The sequence below is a fragment of the Doryrhamphus excisus genome, linkage group LG16 (assembly GCF_037039965.1).
Source record: "Doryrhamphus excisus strain RoL-2023G ecotype Guam linkage group LG16, RoL_Dexc_Guam_v1.1, whole genome shotgun sequence".
NCBI lineage: Eukaryota > Metazoa > Chordata > Actinopteri > Syngnathiformes > Syngnathidae > Doryrhamphus > Doryrhamphus excisus.
Window position 1 is genome coordinate 6,579,181 of NC_136372.1, and position 26,296 is coordinate 6,605,476.

Sequence of the window (26,296 nt, forward strand, 5' to 3'; positions counted from 1 at the left end):
TCTGTTGTCGTCACAATCTAATGAGATACCTTGTTTAGTTCACTAGCATATTAGAAACATCTCTCACTATGATGCAGTAACCACTGCAGGTGTACCTAATGATGTGACACAAAAATCAATCCGTGCTCTGCAGTGATGATCACGACTTGCAGAGAGAAACAGCTCACTCTCTGCGCTATGATTCACCAAATATGATAAGGAGGGTTTTTTTTCCACAGCGTCAGTGTGCTGCTACAACATCAATTATTTATGACATCGTGTTTGTTTCTGTGTCATTTTAGATACTTTCGCCTTAGGAAAAAAAAGGGTCTGAAGAGGGAACACCGTAAAGACATGAATGGAATTCTCATTCCTACAAGATGCATCATCTTATGTTTACTAAGTGATAGCTAATGTTAGGGATGTCAAATTAAATTAATTACAGTCATGTTTAGTGTGTTTATTTTTTTCATCTCTAACTTTATAGTTTCTGTATGTGAGTTGTCTTTTCATCAAATCTGTTTTTATGCATTGGTTTTCTTGTGATTGAGTTATTGGGAGTAAAAAACAGCAATAATCTGTCACATTCTGAAGTGGACAGTCGCTACATTTACATGCAGTCATGTAAACTACATTCCGGTTTCTGAAACATTCGGAATAACCCGTTTACATGCCTCAGCAAACAGGGTTATTCCTGTATACATGGTAATTGTAAACAATCAGGATATCACGATCAAAACAGTGATGCACACAGAGAACGTCATTCGGGTTTCATAAACCGGAATATGAACATATTTTGTTTTTTCAAAAGGGTTTTTGGTGTTTACATGGCCGTGCGCAACCGGGTTATTGCTAATATTCCCGTTATGATATGGTTATTTGACTGCATGTAAACGTAGCCACTTATTGGCTGATAAGATAACCTCCTACTGTAGTTGGGAGGAGCAGAGGGGAGATGTGATAATGGAGGAGTAAGTTAAAGGGGATCTAATATGCTAATTTTTCGGCCCTTTGTATTGAGTTGTGGACTCCTATAGAGCAGCTACACACAATAACCAACAATGAAAGCTCTCTAGTTTTTCCAGAATCCGCACCTATTCTGCTGTATTTATTTGGATTCCGTGGTTCCCCGCAAAAACTGCCTGTTTTAATGTATTCCACTCACGGCCCGCCTCCAGGCACACCCACTCTGCTTTTAACATACAACCATACGTGTTGGATCCCAAATTCGATCTGAAAGTAGAGATGGACAGTCCCGAGTTTCTCAAGAAACATTAGCATTTTATTTTTATTTATTATTTTTATTGCCTCCTCCTAATGAACTATTTGTGCTTGGGAAAATAAACGACTCAGATATAATTACATCATGTTTTATGTCCAGCTTACCGAGGACGTCACACATAGGACTAATAGCTGGCAGTTAAAGTGAGTGGGTGCAAGGGCCAGAGTAAATATAGAAAAGCTGCGTTTTACAGGAGGCGATGTATCATTTGTTTATACAAATCAGTGGAATTTTATGAAATAAGTATTAGTGGAGATGTAACACAATTCACAATAGCTCCTCCCCCAAAAAATGACGATTTATCAGCAACAGGCTCTGGGCCAGGCCATTGGCAGGCGGCCATTGTTCATCCAGTAATTCCACTGAAGTCAACTGTCTGTTCTATTAAAACTTGTCATACAAAAAGCAAGTACTTGCAATATTTTACTGCACTTTATATACGGTGATGTGAAAAAGTGTTTGCCCTCTTCCTGATTTCTTATTCTTTTGCATGTTTGTCACACTTAAATGTTTCAAATAATCATTCATTCATTAATTTTCTACCGCTTATCCTCACAAGGGTAGCAAAGGGTGCTGGAGTCTATCCCAGCTGTCTTCGGGCACCCTGGACTGGTCGTCAGCCAATCACAGGGCACATATAGACAAACAACCATTCACACTCACATTCATACCTATGGACAATTTGGAGTCGCCGATTAACCTAGCATGTTTTTGGAATGTGGGAGGAAACCGGAGTACCCGGAGAAAACCAACGCATGCACGGGGAGACCATGCAAACTCCACACAGAGATGGCCAAGGGTGGGATTGAACTCGGGCCTCCTAGCTATGAGGCCTGCGCGCTAACCGCTCTCCCGCCATGAAGCCAATGACAACACAACTCAACACAAAACTTGATGATCCCGAAGACCTTTGGGAAAATACTGTTATCTGTTAAGTTGAACATTTTGGAAGTTCAATGACAGTTTTATTGTCAATTTTACATTTTTTATTCAATTTTCAGAAATATTTGCTTTGCTGCATTTATGTGCAAATTCCATGCATAGATTGAACTGTCTGATATTTTATATTTTTACATAACATGCACTTGAACACAATTCCGCTTGCAAGGCGACATTACCATTTATAGCCACTAGGGGGCAGCAGAGAAACAGGAATGACATGGGAGTCATGTTTTACAATTTAACCACACAAATCCATTCATTCATTGCCGGGGATCCATTCATATCCATTCATACTATGCCGGGGATATGCTGGAGCCTATCCCAGCTGTCTTTGGACGAGAGGCAAGATACACCCTTGGACAGGCTATGGACAATTTGGAGTAACCCAACATTCATATTTTTGGAATGTAGGAGGAAGCCGGAGTACACGGAAAACATGGAAACTCCACTCAGAGATGCTCAAACGGAGATTCAAACCCAGTTCTTTCTGATCTCCTGACTGTGTAGCCAATATGCTAACCACTTGACCACCGTGCGGCCCCACCACAAAAATCACATTACAAAAAAAGGGAAAACTTCTGTTTATGTGTCCTTCGCACACTTTCTCCTCCCCCTTTTGTCTGCACACCCCTCCCTTGCCTTCCTTGTCCTGACCTCAGCAGGCCTTTTGTTGGGAAACAAAGAATGCTCAGGCATCTGTTTTCAGAAGAAATAAAGACGTGGGGCGCCAAGGCAGATGGAGGGAGTGTCGGGGACCGGAGCTATGAAGTTGAGCTCGACTGACCTGATCACTGAGAGTCAAAACGCAACACACATACATAACACTTTACACACCAAAAGAGCTGCCATATCCGTATTTTAATATCACAATAGAATTATCATTTCCTGTTTCTGCTTCTTAATAATATCCTTACCGCATTAAACTTGTTGACATTTGCAACACTTGTGACTTTGTTTTTTTAAGGTGGAGCTGGTATTTCCTGTATATCCTGCTCAGCCATGCACACTTACCAGTCACCCCTGCAACTGTTCTTGGCCCTAAAGCTTCAAATGCAGCATGTAGAGATGCCCACGCACCACTAGGTTGAATCCAAGCTGAATATACTGTAAGGTCCTGTATAATGCATAAGGCCGTGACTTCAGACAACGTGCCATTAGTGATAATAAATAAGTGAAGACTCGGTGATGGCTCTGCCGAACAAGGAAATGAGGCTCTCAGCTGAACTCCCCTGTGGGATAAATCTCTGCTTCTTGGAATGCATTACAGCCATAATCTTTTATATTATCGTCAAATCTATGCCATCTTTATTTTTATAGCTTCCAAAACAAAAGGGATGCAGCTTGAGGCCCGTCCTTCTGGAATATACAGTAATTGTTTTTTCGACAGCCACTCCCAGTTAGTTCTATTCCCTGTTCCCGTCTGTACTTTGTTGCTATTTTATTATATTTTGCTATTATTACTTGTAATAATTGCCTGAAAGTTGCATCTACATACTCACAAATGCATGGCAGACAGAATGGGGTGCTGTCGTGATATGTTTACGGCCCACGTGATGTAGGTCACCCACCCCTGGCCTGAAAATCTACTCTTTCAAGCCACATTATGAACTGTGTTCATACGTATGTCCAAACTCCTTTTCAGCAAGGGCTGCATACAGAAACATTGAAGGATGCATTGAAGGATTTGTATGTTAAAGATGCTAAAAACCAATCAAATGTAGGTCAATATATGCTAGACTATCTGAAGAAAACACCTATTACCTTTGTGTTGTCAGTGACAAAGCAATTACAGTCAATTAATTACAGACACATTTAAATATTACACAAGTGAATACAGTTCACCTGCAGTTTTTAAATGAAACTTTTTATTATTAAGGGAGACAAAAAAAACTCCAAACCTACATGGCCCTGTGTGAAAAAGTGATTACCCCCTAAACCTAATAACTACTTGGACCACTCTTAGCAGCAACGACTGCAATCAAGCGTTTGTGATAACTTGCAATGAGTCTATTACAGCGCTGTGGAAAAATGTTGGCCCACTCATCTTTGCAGAATTGTTGTCATTCAGTCACAATGGAGGGTTTTCCAGCATGAAGTGCCTTTTTAAGGTCATGCCACAGCATCTCAATAGGATTCAGGTCAGGATTTGGTCTTCATTTTGTTTTTCTTCAGCCATTCAGAGGTGGACTTGCTGGTGTGTTTTGGATCATTGTCCTGCTGTAGAACCCAGGTTCCATTTATCACAGCAAGTCTTCCAGGTCCTGAAGCAGCAAAACATCCCCTGACACATCACACTACCACCACCATATTTTACTGTTGGTATGATGTTTTTTTTCTGAAATGCAATGTTACTTTTGTGCCAGATGTAATGGGACACACGCCTTCATCTCATCAAATCACAGAGTATTTTCCCAAAGATCTTGGGGATCATCAAGATGTTTTCTGGTAAAATTGAGATGAGCCTTAAGGTTATTTTTGTTCAGCAATGGTTTTCATCTTGGAAGTCTGCCACGCAGGCCATTTCTGTCCAGTGTCTTTCTTGTGGTTGTTGTGGGGTCTTTTGTGAACTCTTGGATGAGTCGTCGCTTTGCTCTTGGGGTCAGTTTGGCTGGCCGGACACTCCTGGGAAGGTTCACCACTGTTCCATGTTTTCGTCTTTTGTGGATAATGGCTCTCACTGTGGTTGGCTGGAGTCCCAAAGCTTTAGAGATGGCTTTATAACCATTTCCACTTCAACGCAGGTGTGATAAACCACAGTTAAGTTATGTTTTAATGGGTGTTTGCCCCTTTTCTGATTGGTGTACACACCACTGTACACCAGTGATAGACATCAACGTTTAGTTGCACCACAAGTATTATTAGAAACAGCATAATTCTGTATGATAAAGTGCAGTTCCAACACTTTCAAAAGTGAGTATTATGAAGTGTTGGTGTACCTAATGTTATGACCTGCAAGCAGTATCTGTGTGTGTGTTGCATGAGGTAGTGAAAGGGTTAAGTCTGACTCTGCAGGCACTATGCAGGCCACCCTCCCCCTCCTCCTCCTTCCACTTTGCTGTGTTTTCAGGACAGGAGGGGTGTCAGACCTGTCTCCTCACAGCTCCGATTCCCATAGAGAGTAGAGTTTGGGATATATTTCTTCTGAGTTTGGATCTATAAAGCTATTTCTGCACACTTCATAGTCCGGTCAGGACATGCCTAGAGGCAGAGGCACATTTTGGTCTTCCTGCAGCAGCCAAATCCTCCTCCTCTTCATCATCAACTTGGGAGCCTGACGCTGCCATATCATGAAGGTAAGAGGAAGGAGGAACTAACATGGATTTATTTTTGTTTTGCTCAAAGTCGAGGGTTTAACTTTTTGTTTAAAGACACAACACAGAAGCTGAGTCACGGTGAGAAAGTTCACCGTATCGACCCATTTGACGCAACGTCCCAGTCCAAAAGGACACTCATGGAAACCATTGGACACACTATAGGAGGTTCAACAGCTCACCAATCAATTTTAATAATTTGCTGAAGGAATTCTTACCCATATTGGTTGAATTGTATGACTTATACAGTATGAGCTGCAGCTGAGTACGTGTTTATACTGTCTTGTTACTATGATACGTCTAAATAAGGGTGTAGTGCAAAGCCCAAGCCCACATTTTCGAACCAAATTTCCTTGTTCTACGTCACTGTGAATGTTATTCATTATTGCTTTTAATGTGTATTTAACAGTCGGCGAAGTAACAGGAAGTCCATTACCTGAAACTGATGATGTCACCACCCACATAACCGACTGGTGCACTCTTGGAGTGTGACTTTGTGGTTTAATGTTGTTATTTCAGCTGTCGACACCTTTTTCAATACCTGCAGTTTAAGGGGTTAAAGGTTGTTAAACAAAATTGTTTGTATATGTATATCTTATAGGTAAATTCGCTAGCAGTAGCAAGCATTAGCTACACACCTGTGTGGGTAATGTAATGACGTCCAATATGCGTTACAAAATTATCAAAAATATCTTCCTTAGTCAAAAAATAACTTTACGTACACCATGGCAGAAATGTAAATGGTTCGAAAAAAAACATTTCCCCCGTTGTTTTGTTTTTCCGAGTTTGCTAATTAGCAGGCGACTTCCTGGTTCACGGCTTCCTGGACCATTGTTGCCAACGCCTGAGTAAGAAAAGTAGCTATTGGTTCTCCTAGAAGTCACGAGACGTAGCTATCTCATATGCATATCATTTGCATACAATGTTGTAACATAAACAGGCGCATGTGCAGAATCGATCGTGTTTCCGGGACGAATTGTGACATACACCACACCACCGAATGGTGCGTTTGATTTCAGGTTTGTAATGTATCATTTCGTCCATGGTGACTCAGTGTAAGGGAGTGGAAATTAACTTAAACTTGATTTTGAACCAAAATTATTTCTTACACTCACTGTTTTTACCAGCTAACCAACCAAATACAGTATTTATCGAGCCAAACAACAAATGTCAATTACCATTTTATTTGACACAGATTGACCTGACCATAGTGCGTGCCAAAGTAATGCACTGTACAGCAACACAAAACAGCTCACCTAGTTCCTGCACTCAGATATGGCCTTGAACAATAAAGTATTTATTTCAAGGAAGGAAAGTGCGTTGAAATGCTGAACGTTGACTGACTAAGCCTGGAAACCATGCATTGTGTTTTGCAATACAATTACTTTGTGATGTCCATGAAGAAAGACAAGCTCGGGTATTGAGTTTCATGGTACAAAGTTGCAGTCGCACAATTCATTTTAAAACTAAATTTTTAAAAAAGGTTGGACCTTTTTGTCCAATCGAAATGGGTCTTTGTTGTTTATTTCATTATTTGTTATTTTGTCGTCATGTGTTCCATGTTGAGCATATAAACAAAGCCAATTCATTTTACACATATTTTGGTTGTAAATCAATTTAAACCAGAAAAAAATCTGAGGGGCCATTTGGGAGACAAAAGAATTGATTCTTTTTAGGGAATTGAGCCAAAAGAGCTGAAATTCTCATCACTACAAACCAAGTCCTCTTTCTGGATGCTAATGCCCCCAAAGTCACTTCCTGTCCGTCACTCACTTTACTATCCTTGGGAACTCATTTATCGCAACACACAGTCTTAGATGGCTTATTTACTCTTATTATGTCGACTATATCGGGTAATAGGAATGTAAATGTGACTATAGGGATGTTAGTTTATGCATAGAGGGCTCTAATAATGTTAACTGCTTTCAGAAGGTTGTAAACAGGTTTTCTGTGCTTTAAAAATCCCACAGTCACTTCCTGTTGTTGCAATGTGTGTCCCAATACTAATTGGTTGTTTTCCTCCCAAACAGGAACACCATTGTAGATGTCACTGAATTTGGATTGGACGTTTGATTTCTCACACACTGTTGAGGACACTCTCTAATCGGTCCCTGTTTTTGCCGCCACCGGAGCATTTGTGTTAATAACACCACCGTCGCCATGCAGACTTCATCGATACGCCGTCAGATGAAAAATGTGGTCAACAACTACACGGAGGCCGAGATCAAAGTGCGAGAGGCCACCTCAAACGACCCCTGGGGCGCTTCCGGTTCACTCATGGCCGAAATCGCTGACCTGACCTACAACATGATTGCCTTCACCGAGGTCATGGGTATGATCTGGAGGCGGCTCAACGACCATGGCAAAAACTGGCGCCACGTTTACAAGGCACTCGGCCTGATGGACTACCTGGTGAAAACTGGTTCGGAGCGAGTGGCGCAGGAGTGCCAGGACAACATCCACTCTATCCAGACCCTGAAAGACTTCCAGTACATAGACCGGGATGGACAGGACCAAGGGCAGCACATTCGAGAGAAGGCTAAGAGATTGGTCGCTCTGCTGAAGGATACAGAAAAGCTTAAGAAGGAGAGGAGCGAGGCGTTGAAGACCAAGTCACGCATGGTGGGAGTCCAGTATTACAATGGAGAACTGCCTCCTCCGTACCCGGGAGGCCAGACCAGCCATTACAGGACGTACCCGTCCAGGAGCTCACCTTCTCAGCACTGTGAGTAGCAGTCATCATCCTTTTTGATTTTCCCTTCCAACAGTCAACCTAGAATCCGAACACCAGGGGTAAATTCGTGTGGACCGGGGTGTCCAAAGTCTGGCACAGGGGCCATTTAGAACTTACATTTTTCAAATACAGTTCAGATCACATTATAAAGGAACAGGAGAAACGTTTATCACGGTTAATTGGTTCCAGGCCTGACCACAATATGTAGTTGGGAGTATAGAAAACCTGTTTATGAGTTTCTAAATATATTTTTTACCAGTATTAGAGCCCTCTAGTCATGAAGTAACACCCCTATAGTCACCTTTACACTCATATTATCCAATAATAAGAGAAAATACACCATTTAAGACAGAAATAAGACTTGTGCATGTGTGTGTCGTAATAAATGTCTTCCAGATGTGTGAACAGGAAGTAACTTTCGGAAGTCAGAGTTGGCTTTTAGCTGGAGTATGGCCACAACAGTATTATGCTAGACATAATTTTTTGCCTTGCTTGATGAAGGAGAGTTTAGCTTTTGACCCTCCATTGACTGTCAGACATCTGCATTCCTGTCATTCTCCCGTATACAATCAGCTGACCTGCATTTTTACAAAAGGCATGAGGCCCACGTTGCACCCAAAACCGAGCAAACTGGATGCCACATGTGATTAGGCACCCCCTCCCCCCATTATGTGAAAAAACTGTCACTGTGAAACAACCTTTAGTGACAGTTCAGGTGAGCTTCTTAACAGCCATGCACATGTAAAAAGTAAATGAACCATTATTAAAACAAGGGATGGGCATCCTATACTTAAGGTATGAGTCATGAGTATGGAATTACTTCTTGGGAACCACATCTTGAAACAAATACGGTCACCACTTTGCGCTTCGAACTTTGTGGTTTCACTCTATCCAGCCTAAAAATGGCTACATGAAGTAAAATACAAATACAGGGTCAGGCAAAATGATCTGACACATTTGTAAGTTAAATAAAAGGCAAATAAAGTAAAGAAACAAAAAAGTGTTTTCATGTAAAAGTACATATAATGCCATTTTGTTTCATTATGTTTTAAAAAGGAAATCAGTTCTGGTGGTGCGAGGTTGGCCGGTTGATTTTTGTTTTGTTTCGTTTCAATGATTGTGTTCCGAGCTAGTACAATCATGTATACCAAGATTGAAGTACAAACGGAACGCTTGTTGTGTTGCAGTTACAGATTTGTTTGTTTTGATCAACGTTTCCACAATGAAAGTGCCATGCTCACCAGTCAAAAAAAAAAAAAAAAAAACGAAAAACAATGGCATTATAAAGAAACAAAGCAAAATGGCATTTTATGTACTTTTTGAAAATTCATTAATTCATTCACTTTCTACCGCTTTTTCCTCACGAGGGTCGCGGGGATGCTGGAGCCTATCCCAGCTGTCCACTTTTTGAAAATAAAAACACTTTTTTGTTTCTTTACATCTTTACTTTGCACTCAGCTGCAACAACACACGGCCAACGTCCCTCCATCTCCGTGATTATATCGCTGTTGTTGTGATCACATTGGCTCTATCCGGCCGCTACGGCATAGACGTCGTGGGGCGGAGTCTGGGATCGACTGCTTGTATCTGAGAGCCAATATCGGAGATTTTAGATGCAGGATGATATAATCTTTTTTTTTTGCTGATATTGGACCGATATCAATATTGTATCGAAACACCCCTAACAATAGTCCCCAATAAAAAACACAGGTCAAACTGAAAGTCAACTCTAAATCCCGACATCACTTCCTGTCTTTCCCTCATTCAGCTCCCCTGGGGCACACATTCATCCCAACACACACCGTTAGGAGTCTTATTTATGTCTTAAGGGACTGATTTACTCTTATGTATACAATATTGGGTACAACGTTAAAAAGCCATAGCATTTCAGTATGTGGAATCAAACTATGGAATGGATTGAGTAAGGACCTCAAACAATGCACAACGATGAGCCAATTCAGGAAAAAATGCAAGTAGTTGATGTTTGCTAAATACAAGGATGAAGAGTCTTGAACCTCGTACTTCCGTATGTGACAAAAAATTAAAATTAATTAAAATCAATAAAATAAAAAGTAAAAATAATAAAAAATATATTAGGCAAGCAGGAAGTGAACAAATGTAACAGTTACTGATTGTAAAAGTACCAGATGGAGGGGTAGGATTTAATAAGCTTTGCTTCTTCCTACTCCTTTTTGGACATGTGGAACTGTGAACTGATTATGTGATGCAGTCAATTGTAATCTGATGCATGTTCAATTGAAATAAAACCATTACTATTATCATATTACCATAATATGGGGGTATAAGTGACTATAGGGGTGTTATTTCATGTCTGGAGGGCTCTAATAATATTAAAAACTGTATTTTGGAGGTTGTAAACAGGGTTTTGATGCTCTAACAATGGAAAATTTCCATTTGTGGGTAATGAATCACACTTCAGAAATTCAGTCATCACAAAATTACACTCAATAAAAATATAAGAGACTTTTGTTTTTAATCCTATTTTTCACGAGTTGATCTAAAACTTTTTCTCAGTCACAAAAGGCCTAAAAATATGATCATTCATATTTCATCATTCATCCACCTCACGTATCCTCAGCTATGAAGATGCTTGGATTGGCCACAATAACTCAAAGGTTGTGAAACCCTGGTCTAAGGGCTACTAATGCAACATCATCTGTGGGCTATTTTGAGCTGCATCTACCTAGACTTCCTCTGGGCAGCATTATTACAACACTGCCATTGAAACAGGAGTTCAGACCCATCAGACTTTAATGTGTTTTTCAACTGAGAGATACAAAGCAGTAGCGGAGCATGTTTGCAGATGGTGTCTAACTGTTTTACTGCTTCCTGTTCCTGTAAAGCCACCATCACCACCACCACCACACATTACAAGTTCCTTGCATATTTGTAAGCTTGAAGGTGTGCCAGTGGAAACAAGTGGCCACACCATGTCCGCATGGTTCGGTGGTGCGACAATATCCGGGTAAAATATGTAATCTGATCTGATAGTATGCTGGTAAGTGCTGTCTGCTAAATTAATCAAATCATGGCACCTAGACCGCTATTCAGCCAAAAACCTGAACTCATTTTCTGGAAACCCACCCGTATTTCGATGGGCCCCGCTCCAATTCCCCTTCCATTCGTCTTCCCCCCCCTTCAGCTCTCTCTGCACAGGCTCAGCATTGTTCTCAGTGCAGGCCCAGTGTGTCAAGTAACAGCAACAAAGATACTAAACAACCAGCCATGGAACATAAATTAACATGCAAAGTGTGTACCAGCGCCTTTCTGACCCCAAAAGAGAAGCCAAAGCATTTTTTTTTACGGCCTCTTTTTCACTTTCCATCTGTCAATCGCCCATCCTTCAAAACTCAATCCCCTCCGCTCTTCTCTCCCTTCCTCTGGTTCCGCAGCCACCTCTTACTCCCCGCGACTCGCGCCAGACTTGGAGCAAGCTCGGCCGACCACCAGCGGAGAGGAGGAGCTTCAGCTGCAGCTGGCCTTGGCCATGAGCCGGGAGGAGAGTGAAAATGTATGTCGAAATCGCACACGTGCACACACCCACATATACATATACGGGACTCGTATAATGTATATTCATATATACGTAGCACTGTGCAAAAGTCTTACATAGTCAAACAGTGCATGGGAGTGACTTGAATCAGGGCTACATTCCACTTAGCTTGGAAAGCCACCTTCCTGTAACTTTCCATTGTTTTGCAACATTTTAAATAATCCAGTTAGGTCCAAAAGTATTTGGACTATAATTTGAATGTACAGGGGCAGAATAATAAGTAATTGTAATGTATTCAAATGTTGAGTATATTAATTCTTTATATTTGATATTTTAAAGGCCTTAGCACATTGGCCACACAGTCAGGAGATCAGGAAAACCTGGGTTCGATTCTCTGCTTGTGTAGAGTTTGCATGTTCTCTCCGTGTGTGCGTGGATTTTCTACGGGTATTCCGGTTTCCTCCCACATTCGACTCCAAATTGTCCATAGGTATGAATGTGAGTGTGAATGGTTGTTTGTCTATATGTGTTTGTTGGTCAATAATTTTTTTTTTTTTTACCTTAATTGTAAATTTGAAATATATATTTTTTCAATTTACTCCAATTTACTTGTGGGTTATGTTGTTTTTGTTTACACTTTTAAATAAGCATTTTCATACAAAGTCTTAATGGTTAAAAGGTGCTTGAGAACAAGTGTGTAAGGGAAATTTTATTTTTGCCTTTGCCTTGAAAAAAAGGAACATATAGATATTGAAATTAAAAAATATTTTTAGATTTAGTATTTTTAGTATTTAGTATTTCCGACAATTATGTTTTTATTTTTTATTTTTTTCACTTTGAAAAAAAATATGCAAAGTGGTGGTTCAAAGGTACAACAGAACAAGTGTGAAAGGGGAATTTTATTTTAAATATGTACATATATTTATAATATATAATAAAAATACAAATATTTAATAAAAAAAAAACATAGTATATTTTTCATTTTTAATTACATTTTTAAAATATATTTTTTACAATTATGTCTTTGTTTAATAAAATTTTTGTTCATTTTGAAATACATTTTTTAATGCAAAGTTTTAACAAAGGTTCAGAAGTACATTACAACAAAAGAGTTTTGTTAGGGCAAGTCAGACTAAAATATTAAAGATACTGAACAAAACTAATGACTGAATGAAAGTTTTTTCACAGCACTTTGTACAGACAGCATTCAATGTACAGTATGTACATACGTGCCTCACACGCCTTATAGAAAGACAACCGTGCTGCAGCTCTCCTGCAAAAGCATTAAACCTCGCTTATGCATGCCAACCATTGCCTGAGAACAGAACATCTTTGTCTCTGACTCAGCCACTAATGGCACTTTGATCCATCATTGTGAAGGCTGTGCCAGACAGGAAGTGTGTATCGATCCACACCTCAGAGCCTGACGCGTAGCCCGCCCTTGTCTTCACTGCACTACTCGAGGGCAGCGTCATTAATAATAAATCATCTTTGCTCATCACGCCAATGAATCACAACCTCAACTTTTTCCTCACTTTTCCATGACCCCTAGCCTGATGAAAACAGCCAGTTGCAGATGAACCCCAGCAAGAAGGTCAATAAGGTACACATACACTCAGGGGTCCAGGAAACAAATATATTTCCCCTCTTTCTCCTGGGCAGAGATGGGATACGCTATGTGGACAGAAGTATTGAGACACACATCTGCATAATTATCCAATTAGTTTTACTATTTAATTTACTTTTAATACTTTTGTCCATATAGTGTATATTGGTCAACATGGATCACGTAGCTCTCCTCTCTTAACCAATCATTGTGCTTTCCTCATTGGTGTGAGATTTTAGGGAGTTCAAAGTGGGTGAGGTTGTATGCAAATGTGTGTTAAAGGTCACGTACAAACACCTTATCTATTTATTTTTGGCTTTTCTGCCTCTCACAGCCTGTCAAACCTGCACCGGCCACAATGGACATGGATGAAGACACGCAGCTGAAGTTAGCGATGAACATGAGCAAGGAGACGCATGAACAGGTACGACACCAGTCACAATATTAAGCAAAGGCATTTCACAATGTCAACCTGGCTATTTTCCTGCTTGGGAGGTTGTGGCTCCTTATATACTGCCTGTAAAAGACGGCATTTTTCCATGTCACTGTTCTGTAAAAACAGAGGAGGGATAGCGGCTGTGTGTAAGGGTGTTCCGTAATGTTGCGTACATAATGTTCTGGCAATAACTTCGCCTTTGCTGTTTAAAAGGCACAGGCAGCTCAGATGCGGCTATTTTGCAGGATTTCTGTGTAACAGCAGCTAATATGATGTACAGCAGGGGTGGGCAAATATTTTGACTCGTGGGCCGCATTGCGTTAACAAAATTGTCCGGGCGGCCAGAACATATATTTAACACACACACACACACTATTTCATGCTTATAATTTTCCTTGAATTGTTATACTATCAGCTGTATGTTCTCATGTTCCTTTTTTCAGGAGCACTTTAAACATCAGACCACATCAAACTATGTCATTTAATTTTACAGTTTTGTTGTTGTTTTTTTACTAAATAAGATATCTAACAGGCTGCACGGCGGTCGAGTGGTTAGCACGCAGACGTCACAGCTAGGAGACCCGAGTTCAATCCCACCCTCGGCCATCTCTGTGTGGAGTTTGCATGTTCTCCCCGTGCATGCTTGGGTTTTCTCCGGGTACTCCGGTTTCCTCCCACATTCCAAAAACATGCTAGGTTAATTAGCGACTCCAAATTGTCCATAGGTATGAATGTGAGTGTGAATGGTTGTTTGTCTATATGTGCCCTGTGATTGGCTGGCGACCAGTCCAGGGTGTACCCCGCCTCTCGCCCGAAGATAGCTGGGATAGGCTCCAGCACACCCCGCGACGCTCGTGAGGATAAGCGGTAGAAAATGAATGAAGACATCCGACTTGCAAGTCATGTTGCCAGTTTGTATGTTAGAAGTTGAAATACTTAGAAAGCAACTGGCGGACTCAAACCCTTGGTGGGCCGCATGTGGCCCCCGGGCCACAGTTTGCCCACATTGTACAGTAATCCCTCATTTATCACACTTAATTGGCTGTGATAAGTGCATTCAATATAAATATACAGACTATTTTCGTAGAGCATAGAAAACCTGATTACAACTTTTGAAATGCGATTTTTTTACCATTATAAGAGACATCTAAACATGACGTAACAACCCTATAGTCACCTTTACACTCATATTACACAATGTAGTAAATATAATTGGAGAAAATAAGCTATTAAAGGCAGTGGTTCCCAAACGTTTTGCAGTCACGTACCCCTTCAAACATTTGACCTGAAGCCACGTAACCCTAATGCTGCACACTTAAACCTTATTATGTTAATTAACTTGAAATATTGAAGATAATTAATTGCATCCTATTCCCGGGTGAAAAACATTGTGTTTGGTTTTGTACACATCACCTACTTTGTGCACGTGTTTGCTGTGATTTACAAGTGTCCCTGAATGCAGCGGCAACTTGCGTCCCAGGAGATGATGATGCACTTGAATGCATCATTTTAGAAATATTGAGCAGCACTGACAGCAGTTTGCTCGTTTTGATCCTGCTGGTTGAGTATGAAGTGTCACTTATCTGACTGGGATCTTTCCGTGGTGTCCCAACTCTAAAAGAACTATTACCCCCTTCTTAATAGTATCTGAAATACAAAAATACATACAATCATCAATGACGTGGACAGGAAGTGATGTCAGGGATTCAGAGTTGAGTTTCAGCTGGAAGACGGTCACAAGAGTCGTGATGATTATTTTTATTATTATGATGTTATTATTGTGCCTGTTATGAGGTAAATAATAACATAATAAACGCCTGTAGTTGTGGATCAAGTCTGGTGTATGTTACTACGCTACAGTCCATCAACGTCTTGTATTGCCTTAAACGGTATTGAACATGTGCTCTCAAATGCATCGCCCTGTCCTCTTTGTCGTGATTGCAACACAACTTGAAGCACTGTAAGAGTTCATGGCGGGTGATGCTCAACTCCCATCTTACTTTTATGACCACAAAATGTTTTGTCTCACTCACTCCCCATTCCTTTTAAAATGTTTGACGTCCACGTGTTTATCTGTTTACAGGAGAAGCTCAGTCGCCAAGGAGACGAATCGATGCTGCGGAAAGCTTTGGAGGAGAGCAAACGTGAGATGGCGTCTAAAGGCGGGGTATGAAACTTTGGGGTATGGATGGATTACCTCACAGAGTGGATGGCGTTTTTATGGGAATCGGATTTGTATTTATACTTACCATAAATGCTGTCATGGTAGCCATCGGCGGTTAATTGGAAGCAATAATTGTGTTTGATTTTTAAACTTTAATGATTTGAAGTACAGCTGCAAGGCGGCGAGTGGTGACGAGTGGCACACTGCATGCGCGCTCGTGTTCAATTCCACCCTTGGCCATCTCGGTGTGGAGTTTGCATGTTCTCCTCGTACATGTGTGGGTTTTGTCCGGTTTCCTCCCACATTCCAAAAACATGCTAGGTTAATTGGCGACTCCAAAGGTATGAATGTGAGTGTTAATGGTTGTTTTTCTATATGTGCCCTGTGATTGGCTGGCGACCAGTCCAGGGTGTACACTGCCTCTCGCTCGAAGACAGCTGGGATAAGCTCCAGCACCTCCGCGACCCTCGTGAGGATAAGCGGTAGAAAATGAGCGAATGAATGAATGATTAGAAGTGCATGAGAAAGTGTACAACACAGCAGCAAACATAACCAATGTTGTAGGAGCTTACAGTAATGCCGCTGAAAAGTAATTGTAAACAGGAGTACTAAGTGTAGCAGAAAGGCAACATTTTGGTAATGGTAATGGTTTTATTTCATTTGAACATGCATCAGATTACAATTGAATGCATCCCATAATCAGTTCACAGTTCCACATGTCCAAAAGGAGTAGGAAGAAGCAAAGCTTATTAAATCCTACCCCTCCATCTGGTACTTTTACAATCAGTAACTGTTACATTTGTTCACTTCCTGCTTTCCATAATACAGTTTGCTTTTACAATCAGTGACTGTTACATTTGTTCACTTCCTGCTTTCCATAATACAGTTTACTTTTACAATCAGTAACTGTTACATTTGTTCACTTCCTGCTTTCCATAATACAGTTTACTTTTACAATCAGTAACTGTTTCATTTGTTTTAAAGCGCAAGCAGAGGTAGATAAAGCTGCCACGCCACTGCCAACAATTGTGGGGTTTTTTTTTACTTTAGGATGTTGCATTTAGCCATGGTTGTGCACCCGCCCATTTTAGGAAACTTTAGCAGTTATTAATATAGTGTTGAAACAATGTGATAGGACGACTAGTTTAATTTATTAGTCATTTGTTTTTTTTTTCTATGTTGCCAGACCGCCTTCATGGACCTTGTAGATGTTTTTGCAGTGCCTTCAGATCCTCCTCCTAGTGACCACACATGGAATAAACCCTCATACCAGGCATCTATTCGTACCGGAGGGTCAGACCCCTGGGACCCTTTGGGTGAGCTTTGCCAGCGTGTTAGCATTTGCGTCTTTTACCAACTGCGGCATGTCATCCGCTTTATTCCTTTTAAAAGATGGAAGCAGCAGCACGTCAAGAGTAGATTCTCCCTGGATGGTACCGCCCACATCCAATAGCCCCCCTCCACCCTGGAAGCCCAGCCCGCCCACAGGCAACCCTTGGGATGCCCCGCAGAGCAGTGCCTCCAACCTATGGGGTGTCTCGACCAACACAGGTGGGTGTGTCTTATAGCATCCTGCCATTCGTAACTGTCATACAAGCGTAAAAATAAGTTAACGCCTGATCATGTGACAATGTTGCAGCATCTGCTGTTGTTGATCCATTCCGACTGCCATCAGATATAACATCGAGAGAACCTCTCCGAGCTGGAAGCCCTTCAGGTAAAGCAGCCTAACCACTGTCTCATTATGCAGATGATTAAAATCTGCACACGGTGACTTCCTGTTTAGTTCAGAGTAATAATGGATTCAACCACAGCAACTCACAAAATGTGGCAATGTATTTTTTTTTAGATGATTGTATGAAATGTGGCGGCACGGCGGTCGAGTGGTTAGCGCGCAGACCTCACAGCTCGGAGACCAGGGTTCAATTCCACCCTCGGCCATCTCTGTGTGGAGTTTGCATGTTCTCCCCGTGCATGCGTGGGTTTTCTCCGGGTACTCCGGTTTTCTCCCACATTCTAAAAACATGCTAGGTTAATTGGTGACTCCAAATTGTCCATAGGTATGAATGTGAGTGTGAATGGTTGTTTGTCTATATGTGCCCTGTGATTGGCTGGCGACCAGTCCAGGGTGTACCCTGCCTCTTGCCCGAAGACAGCTGGGATAGGCTCCAGCATCCCCCGCGACCCTTGTGAGGAAAAGCGGTAGAAAATGAATGAATGAATGAATGAATGTATGAAATGTTGCCTGTCATTGTCTAGCCACTGCAGCGCTGTAAAATAAGTGTATAAAATACTATATGAAAACAAAAGAATCTAACCGTAGACTCAAAAATCCTTTATTTATGTCGACAACAGAGCCATAACGGATTCCACAATGTAACCAAGCTCTCCTTTTAGATGGGGATCTGTTCGACGAAGCCATGGACGGGGGTCAGATGAACATCAACGGGCGAAGGGAAGACAGCCCTGAGCTGTATGACTTCTCCCAACTCAAACAAAGCCTGGTGGAGCCCACCCCTCGAGCACTGCATACCCCAGAGGCCTTCCTCGGACCCACGGGTGCCTCTTTGGTGAACCTGGACACTCTGATCCCATCTAACCCCGCACCCATGAACCCCTTTCTTTCAGGTATTAACTGAGTGACTGTGAACCAACATTTATAACTCTAACTCTGGCTTGAACAATGATTTGGAGTACATGAGAAAGGAAAATGGAAACGGAAACATATCTCTTATTAACAAGAATATTGCACAACACATCAGCAATAGAACCAGTGTTGTAAAAGTGGTAAGGAGCAAAATGCTGCCACCATCAGCACCGCTGATGAGCTCATTGTAAACAAACAGTACAGCAAATGTAACACACGCGACTAACACACCAACAAGCAACATTTTAAAGCGCATGCAGAGGCAGATAAAGCTGCTGGATGCTGACCACTCATAATATTTCAAATACAGCTGCTGCCACCTTGTGGATTTGATTTGGAAAAAATACACAAGGAGGTTGACTACAGCCACATTTTTACTGTAAATGCTTTTTTTGGGGGGGGAGGGTGCAGCGCTAATTAGAGATCCCTTGCTTGATTTTGTGGACAACACACCCACTATAGGAGATATTTTTTTTAAAATGTGAGTTTGAATACATTTTTATAAAGTAACCACAAGTTTTTTTCATTCATTCATTTTCTACTGCTTATCCTCACAACGGTCGCATGGGTGCTGGAGCCTATCCCAGCTGTTTTCGGGCGAGAGGCGGGTTACACCCTGAACTGGTCGCCAGCCAATCACAGGGCACATATAGACAAACAACCATTCACACTCACATTCATACCTATGGACAATTTGGAGTCGCTAATTAACCTAGCATGTTTTTGGAATGTGGGAGGAAACCGGAGTACCCGGAGAAAACCCACGCATGCACGGGGAGAACATGCAAACTCCACACAGAGATGGCAGAAGGTGGAATTGAACTCGGGTCTTCTAGCTGTGAGGCCTGAGTGCTAACCACTCAGTTTTTTAACCACAAGTTTATTTGACTTTTATTTATATTATGTATTGCAGTGGCACTGTTGTGTTGTGTTATTGTAGTTTTGTTGGACAATGTGAATTAGTTTCTGTATTGCCATAATAAAAACTTTATTAACATTACAATGTTTAAAATAAAAAAAACTATTTTTTACTATACTTTATACTTTTTACTATACTTTACTAAACTATTTTTTACTTTAAACTATATTTTACATTTCCTTATCTTTTCTTTTTATTCAAGATGGAGCTGCTCCGACAACCAGCAATCCATTCCAAGTGGACCAGACCAGACTAACTCTTGATCAAATGGGCTCGACCACACTGCAGGGCGCTCTTCCGTACAGCGCTTCCCTGCCTCTGCCTATCAGCCACCAGCCCGCCAGCCTCCCGTCGTCATTCACTCATCCCAGCCAGCCCGGCTTGGATCTACCTGAGCCTTTGTTGCCCCTCTCTACTGGCAGTGCTCAGGGGTCCCAGGCCGCACTGAACAATCAGAACCCTTTCCTATGAGGACCGCTTCAACTGGAGAGAATACAGTCAGAAAACTAGGACTAGGCTGGAAATATCAAATTGAACTGCAACTCCATTGGCTCTTTTTTTTATATTGTGTCGTAACCCGCTAACCTTTACACATTACATGCACTCTGGTTCTCTCAACAGCATAGACATGATGTGACTAATATCATGTAAATCTCCTCTTTCAGGTTATTAATTGGCTCATGTGACTAAAAATACACACAAGTTGTTGTGGTTGCACTTTGCCATTATCTCCAACTGGTTTTGTGTTGTCAACAATTCTCCTGCACACTCAGCTGTTTGTGTGTCTGCTGCTGGTGTCACACACTAGCCTGGGCTCATTTTTGATAAGTCATGGACTTTCTGTTGGCAAACCATATGTGGGATTAAAATTGGGGTCAAGAAAATATATAACTTGGGGGGTGGTGCTTCAGGTTTTATGATAATCAATTAGAAAATGAGTTTAATTAATTTCTTGTGAACCAAGAGTGTAATGGGAGCAGTCCGTTAATATACACATTTGATTAAACTGCTCACTCTACGCTATGGTAGACATGCATCACAGTCATTACACATCCCTGCAATCAACTGGTGAATAAAACATTTAATTAAGCGATATACTTAATTGATGTGCCATCTTTCCATTGTTCTTCCGACTTGACGTTTCCTTCAAGCCTATATAAAATGTCACTTATGGTCATTTACTGTGCATGGCGACCGATTCCAGCCAGCTTAACACCTTCTGGAGTCCCATCCCAGAGCGGGCACTGACCTCCAGTGTTGTGACAGGCTGAGGAGCAGATGCGATGATGTCATCCAATCGGAAAAGGGACTGGATCTCCACCAGACTCATCGTGCAAGGCATATCCCTAGAAAGAACACAAAGGCACTTATGATATGATGTGTACCACACTGGTCACAACATTAGGTACACCTGTGCAATATAATACGATGTTTATTTAGAGGGTTACCTCTTGTTGAATAGTATAAGCACTGTGGCATTATGCAGAGGCTCAGCAGACAGCACAGACAACAGCTGGATACATGAAGATGACACCTGAGCAATATTGGCTGAGTCCACCACAAACTTGAAGAAAAAACCCGTAACACTCAATTAACGTGTATTTTTGACCTAAATAGCTATGAGAAGTACTACTTACCATGACAGAGGAGCAATCCTTGTAGTAACTGGGCCATATGGGGCCCATGCAGCCTCCAAGCTCCCGCACTGTCAGCTTCTTTCTCCTCAGGGTCAAATCCGTCAGGTTGGTTCCCACCTGTGCAGATGTAAGCTCTTTTTAATAAAAAAAAGAATTCACTCTAAACACACACATCAATGCTAATTGTAATTATTATTTACGGTTGGCAGAGTATGTGGAGGAGCGTCCACGTCACCAGCTCCATGCAAACTCAGCTGTTAAGAAAGGGTTAAGAAAAGCAACATCAAAAATTACCTTTAAGCTTGTTTTCGTAAATTATATTTTTCAGGAAAACAGTCCGCTTTTCCTTCTTAGCTAGTTAGCATCTCCGTTATGGCAAGGCATACACAAACTTTAAAACTATCTCCTCGCCTTTATTCTACAATTACAACCAAGCAAAAGGATATTTTGTAGACGTTTCAACAAGAGGGTTTTTCCGACGCCAGTAGCTCCAAGGAGCAAACACACGCCATTGCAGCTCATCGGCGCCTCTTTAAGCTATGCTAGCTAAGTCGTTGTAAACATAGCTTTGCTGGGTAACCATAGCGACACTCATGTGACCAGTTACCGCAGTCACGATTGGACAAGACCGGAAAAAGAATCAGTTTCTGATTGGGCACTGTGATGCTTAAACTACGGATACTGATAAAGGTCAAAATAAATGTAAATACTGTGCCAATACTGTTAGCTAATTAGGACTACAGTACCGTTGTAGAGCTAATACGCAATAGGTCACCGAAACAGTGCCTAAACACGTAAAACGGTTGTTAAAACTGTTTATATCTTTTAATAAGGTGTTCATAGAGTCAACCGTTAGCCCACGGTGCTGCGTGGCGTCACGTGCTAGTGGGACGGGTCAGTCGAGACATTTCGTTGTAAATAAACATAGCGGAATATAATGTAACAGATCTCAAGATCGACGCCATTTGCGCACACCCCATTTTTGCCTGCATTTCTTCTGTGGATCGCTTTCAGAACTCATCAAGAATTAGCAATGGAAGCTAAGTTAAAGAAGGAGTTGGGGACATCCATGTTAAAATCTGCAGGACAGGCTTCCGGTGGATGCATCAGCGAGGGTCAGAGTTTTGATACTGATACTGGACGAGTGTTTGTAAAGATAAACCATAAGAGCCAGGTAACTGTTACCTGTTTGTACCACCGTTACAAAAATACCTGTGCATGCTGTGACTGTTTTATTCTCACTCTTTAGGCTAAATTAATGTTTGATGGGGAAATGGCGAGTTTGGAGGCCATTCTAAAAACACAAACTATCAGAGTGCCCAAACCTGTGAAGGTATTCGAGTTGGACACTGGAGGGTGTGTGTTTGTTATGGAGCATTTGGACATGCGTGGTCTAAACAAGTAAGATATTTATAATTTTGGCAATACTTCATGAAAACCTATCTAATTAACTTTATTGCAACATGCAGATATTCACAGACACTTGGAGAGCAGCTGGCTGATCTTCATCTTCACAATCAGAAACAGCTGGAGACAGTGCACAAAGAGCAGCAGACAGTTGGTAATGTCAACCTTTAAAAGCAAATATTGACACGTCAACATGCTGTTTGACACCAGAAGGCTTTTTTTGTTAACTTTGCTTGAGATGTTATCTCTCAATGACTTTGAATATTAAGATTTAAAGGTCACCCGTTATGCAAAATTGATTTTTTTTGTCACAAACATGTATCTCCAGAACCTGTTTATCAGCACCAAACATGAGAATGATATACAGTATCAATGTCCCTCACTTGTTTACTTGACTTTTGAGCGAATAGGCACTCAAATTGTAGATTTCATTATGGCCATACCACCGCTGGCCCGCCCCTAACTACATGAACCCGCACTGTGTCCACACACACCACTTCATGGAGGACAGCTTTGTAAAAAAGCAGGATATAGTATAGCAAAACCTGTACTGTACATCTTAAAATAAAGCCTGCATGGCTACAGGAGTGGACAAACACAGCTCATTAATATGCAAAAGAGTGTGTTCACAGTAGTGCTTACTTAAGTACTTTTAACCAAAATTCTAGCACCGAGGGTAGATTTTAGAATAAACACTATTGTGGGACCTCTTGAGACTTATTTTTGAAAAATAGCATGATGTGGGACCTCTAAAATGGCATTTGTTTCTGTGATTTATTAAGGTATGGCATCTATTAAAGTGAGTCTGCTATTTGAGGATGAATGTAAAGAATTAATTAGTGCTGTCTCTGTAAATAGGAAAAGGAGCTGGTCAGTCTGAGGGGACTTATGTGGAAAAATTTGGGTTCTCCACCACCACATGTTGTGGATACTTACCACAGGTCAAGTATACAGTACATGTCATTGTAGCCTGATGTGTAGGACATGGTGTTATATTGTGGCTTTTGTTTACTCTAACAGGAAAATGAATGGCAGGATGACTGGGTGACATTTTTCACACGGCAGAGGCTTCAGCTTCAGTTAAACCTGCTGGAGGAAACTAATGGAGATAGAGAAGCCAGAGAGCTTTGGACACAGCTTCAGGTACACTTCCACACCTCACCACAGCCATTTATGTGTGCTGATATAACCTTAAATTACACCCATCTTTACAGCTGAAGATCCCACAGTTTTTCAAGGAGGCGGAGCTTGTCCCTGCTCTTCTCCATGGAGACTTATGGGGAGGCAACGTGGCAGAATCCTGCGAAGGACCAGTGGCATTTGACCCCGCTTCCTTCTACGGCCATTCAGAGTTTGAGTTGGCAATCACTGGGATGTTTGGAGGGTTTAACAGCTCGTTTTACTCAGCATACCATGATAAAATTCCGAAGGCACCTGGCTTGGCAAAGAGAAACCAGCTTTACCAACTTTTCCACTACCTGAACCACTGGAACCACTTTGGCGGGAGCTACAGAGGCTCATCAATTAGCGCGATGAAGGGCCTACTGAAATAACTACACTCACAGTCTTAATAAACACAAGCCAGGCTTAAGATACATTTATATCTGCATAACCATACAAGGAAATTGTGCAACAGAACTTTGTAATTATCATTGCATGAAATTCCAACAATGAAAAAATAACTGTAAAGAGCAAGTCTATGCAGTTTGCTTTAATAATGCTCAGTTTTGCTTATTCATTATAGCGGTTGTGAGTCTGTCTATGAGTCTATGGGACAAAAATGTATCTCATTTAGTACAGTAGAATTCAAATAAAGCTTTGGGAGGAAAGATGACCAGTCCAAAAAATGTAACAATAAATAAATGCTCAGAATCACAGTCGTACATAACCTAATGCACTGTTCACCATTTAGATCCAGCAATTAAAACATACATATGAATCAGTACAGAAAGGTGAACACACAAAATAACACGATAAAAAGTTGTACAACATATTTTATTGTTTTGTTTTTGTTCCGGGTATGGCTGTCTTGACGCACGCGCACTAACGTCCCTAGTTGAACTTTATCACTTGCCGTACTATTGGGCGTTAACTTATCTTGCCGACAGTGTACTGTTGATTTGAAGCGGAGTAGCTTTTCTTCTGATTTAATAAGCAAATTTCATTTTTTAACGGGAAACATTGTTGCATATAACAATTAGCTTAGTTACTGTATGTACGTCAATTCAACGTGCAATGTGTCACCCGCTCACTCATGCTATGTTTGCTAGCCGTGAATGCTAACAATAGCAAGCTAGCTTCTATAACCATAGCAAAACTTAATCAAAATGGATTTGTCCAAAAGTCAAATTGACGGCGATAAAGGGGGTAATATGATTTTAGGTGAGATTGGCTACGGGTCCGATGAAGCAAGCAAAATGGATTTAACCGGGACAGAAGAGATTGGATGTTCGGGGGATACAGGAGATGTGGTTTTGAAAACGTGTGTGTTGGAGGGCTTCAATGAGAAGGACATGACCCAGGCTCTCATTGCCAGTCTACCGGAGGTCCACGGAGAGCTGGCCAGCAGAGAGTCCACCACGGAGAAGCTCCTCGGTGAGGCCAAATTAATGGCAAAGTCTTCTTAAACCACTGCCATAATCAAATCATCGCATCTCCACCCACAGTCACACTCAACCTGTATAGAGACCAGCCTCATCTTCTGGACCCACACTTGGGTATGTTGTAAAGACAACGATTAACCTCATGTTTACATCACATTACCACTTTTAAATGTTTACTTAAATGTTTCAGAATGGATGGTGAATATGATACTGGAATTCGTGAGGAAGGAAGACTGTCCTTCTTCTCTGTTTCATTTGGGCTTCAAGTTTCTTTACGTCATCTGTCAGGTCAGACATTAATGTTGCTTATCTAAATTGACAAACGTCAATCTGACATTTATGGAATTTTCAGATCATTTATGGTCGTATTATACAGTTCTCAACAATTTTAAATAGGTTTCAGACGTGCCATATTAGTGTATTGAAAGTCAAAATCCAGCACTGATGCAAGTGCTGATAGTTAGCCCTCCTGGGAGCCGTTTGTATGTACGTATAGCTTTATTGCTAATGTTTGTCATGACAAAGTGTGGCTGCAAGTGGTGCTATGTCAAAATGGATCAACTGTTTATATACTATATACAGTGAAGAAAATAAGTATTTGAACACCCTGCTATTTTGCTATTTCTCCCACTTAGAAATCATGGAGGGGTCTGAAATTTTCATCGTAGGTGCATGTCCACTGTGTGAGAGATAAACTAAAAAGAAAAATCCAGAAATCACAATGCATGATTTTTTAACAATTTATTTGTGTGATACAGCTGCAAATAAGTATTTGAACACCTGAGAAAATGAATGTTAATATTTGGTACAGTAGCCTTTGTTTGCTATTACAGAGGTCAAACGTTTCCTGTAGTTTTTCACCAGGTTTGCACACACTGCAGGAGGGATCTTGGCCCACTCCTCCACACAGATCTTCTCTAGATCAGTCAGGTTTCTGGGCTGTCGCTGAGAAACACAGAGTTTGAGCTCCCTCCAAAGATTTTCGATTGGGTTCAGGTCTGGAGACTGGCTGGGCCATGCTAGAACCTTGATATGCTTCTTACGGAGCCACTCCTTGGTTTTCCTGGCTGTGTGCTTCGGGTCGTTGTCGTGTTGGAAGACCCAGCCACGACCCA

At 41.3% G+C, this 26,296-nt stretch overlaps 4 protein-coding genes across 5 annotated transcripts in view; 3 read left to right on the forward strand and 1 right to left on the reverse strand.

Annotated features, from left to right (window-relative positions):
• Positions 1-5,258: 5,258 nt before the first annotated feature.
• Positions 5,259-20,627, forward strand: epn3a (epsin 3a). Of its 2 annotated transcripts, XM_058048290.2 has the most exons (11): positions 5,259-5,496; positions 7,545-8,239; positions 11,662-11,780; positions 13,315-13,365; positions 13,703-13,792; positions 15,888-15,971; positions 17,155-17,284; positions 17,361-17,519; positions 17,608-17,685; positions 18,366-18,596; positions 19,737-20,627. In XM_058048290.2, the coding sequence occupies exons 2-11, from the start codon at positions 7,675-7,677 to the stop codon at positions 20,003-20,005; spliced, it is 1,776 nt and encodes a 591-aa protein (XP_057904273.2). In that variant the 5' UTR covers positions 5,259-5,496; positions 7,545-7,674; the 3' UTR covers positions 20,006-20,627. The 2 variants fall into 2 exon arrangements, with proteins under 2 accessions (XP_057904273.2, XP_057904276.2); XM_058048293.2 differs by lacking the exon at positions 13,315-13,365.
• Positions 19,703-21,781, reverse strand: arl16 (ADP-ribosylation factor-like 16). Its single transcript, XM_078797088.1, has 5 exons — positions 21,617-21,781; positions 21,372-21,426; positions 21,172-21,288; positions 20,983-21,098; positions 19,703-20,880 (listed from the first exon to the last, which is right to left on the reverse strand). The coding sequence occupies exons 1-5, from the start codon at positions 21,691-21,693 to the stop codon at positions 20,709-20,711; spliced, it is 537 nt and encodes a 178-aa protein (XP_078653214.1). The 5' UTR covers positions 21,694-21,781; the 3' UTR covers positions 19,703-20,708.
• A 148-nt stretch (positions 21,782-21,929) lies between these two features.
• fn3krp (fructosamine 3 kinase related protein) lies at positions 21,930-24,505 on the forward strand. Its single transcript, XM_058048302.2, has 6 exons — positions 21,930-22,345; positions 22,421-22,572; positions 22,641-22,732; positions 23,437-23,519; positions 23,599-23,721; positions 23,793-24,505. Exons 1-6 carry the CDS (start codon positions 22,205-22,207, stop codon positions 24,129-24,131), a joined length of 930 nt encoding a protein of 309 aa, XP_057904285.2. The 5' UTR covers positions 21,930-22,204; the 3' UTR covers positions 24,132-24,505.
• Positions 24,506-24,659: 154 nt separating this feature from the next.
• Positions 24,660-26,296, forward strand: part of tbcd (tubulin folding cofactor D) — a 36,888-nt gene continuing 35,251 nt past the window's right edge. Inside the window, exons 1-3 of the mRNA XM_058049828.2 lie at positions 24,660-25,173; positions 25,245-25,295; positions 25,372-25,469. Coding sequence (XP_057905811.2) covers positions 24,906-25,173; positions 25,245-25,295; positions 25,372-25,469 — 417 coding nt within the window. The 5' untranslated portion in view covers positions 24,660-24,905. The remainder of the gene's footprint in view (positions 25,174-25,244; positions 25,296-25,371; positions 25,470-26,296) is intronic.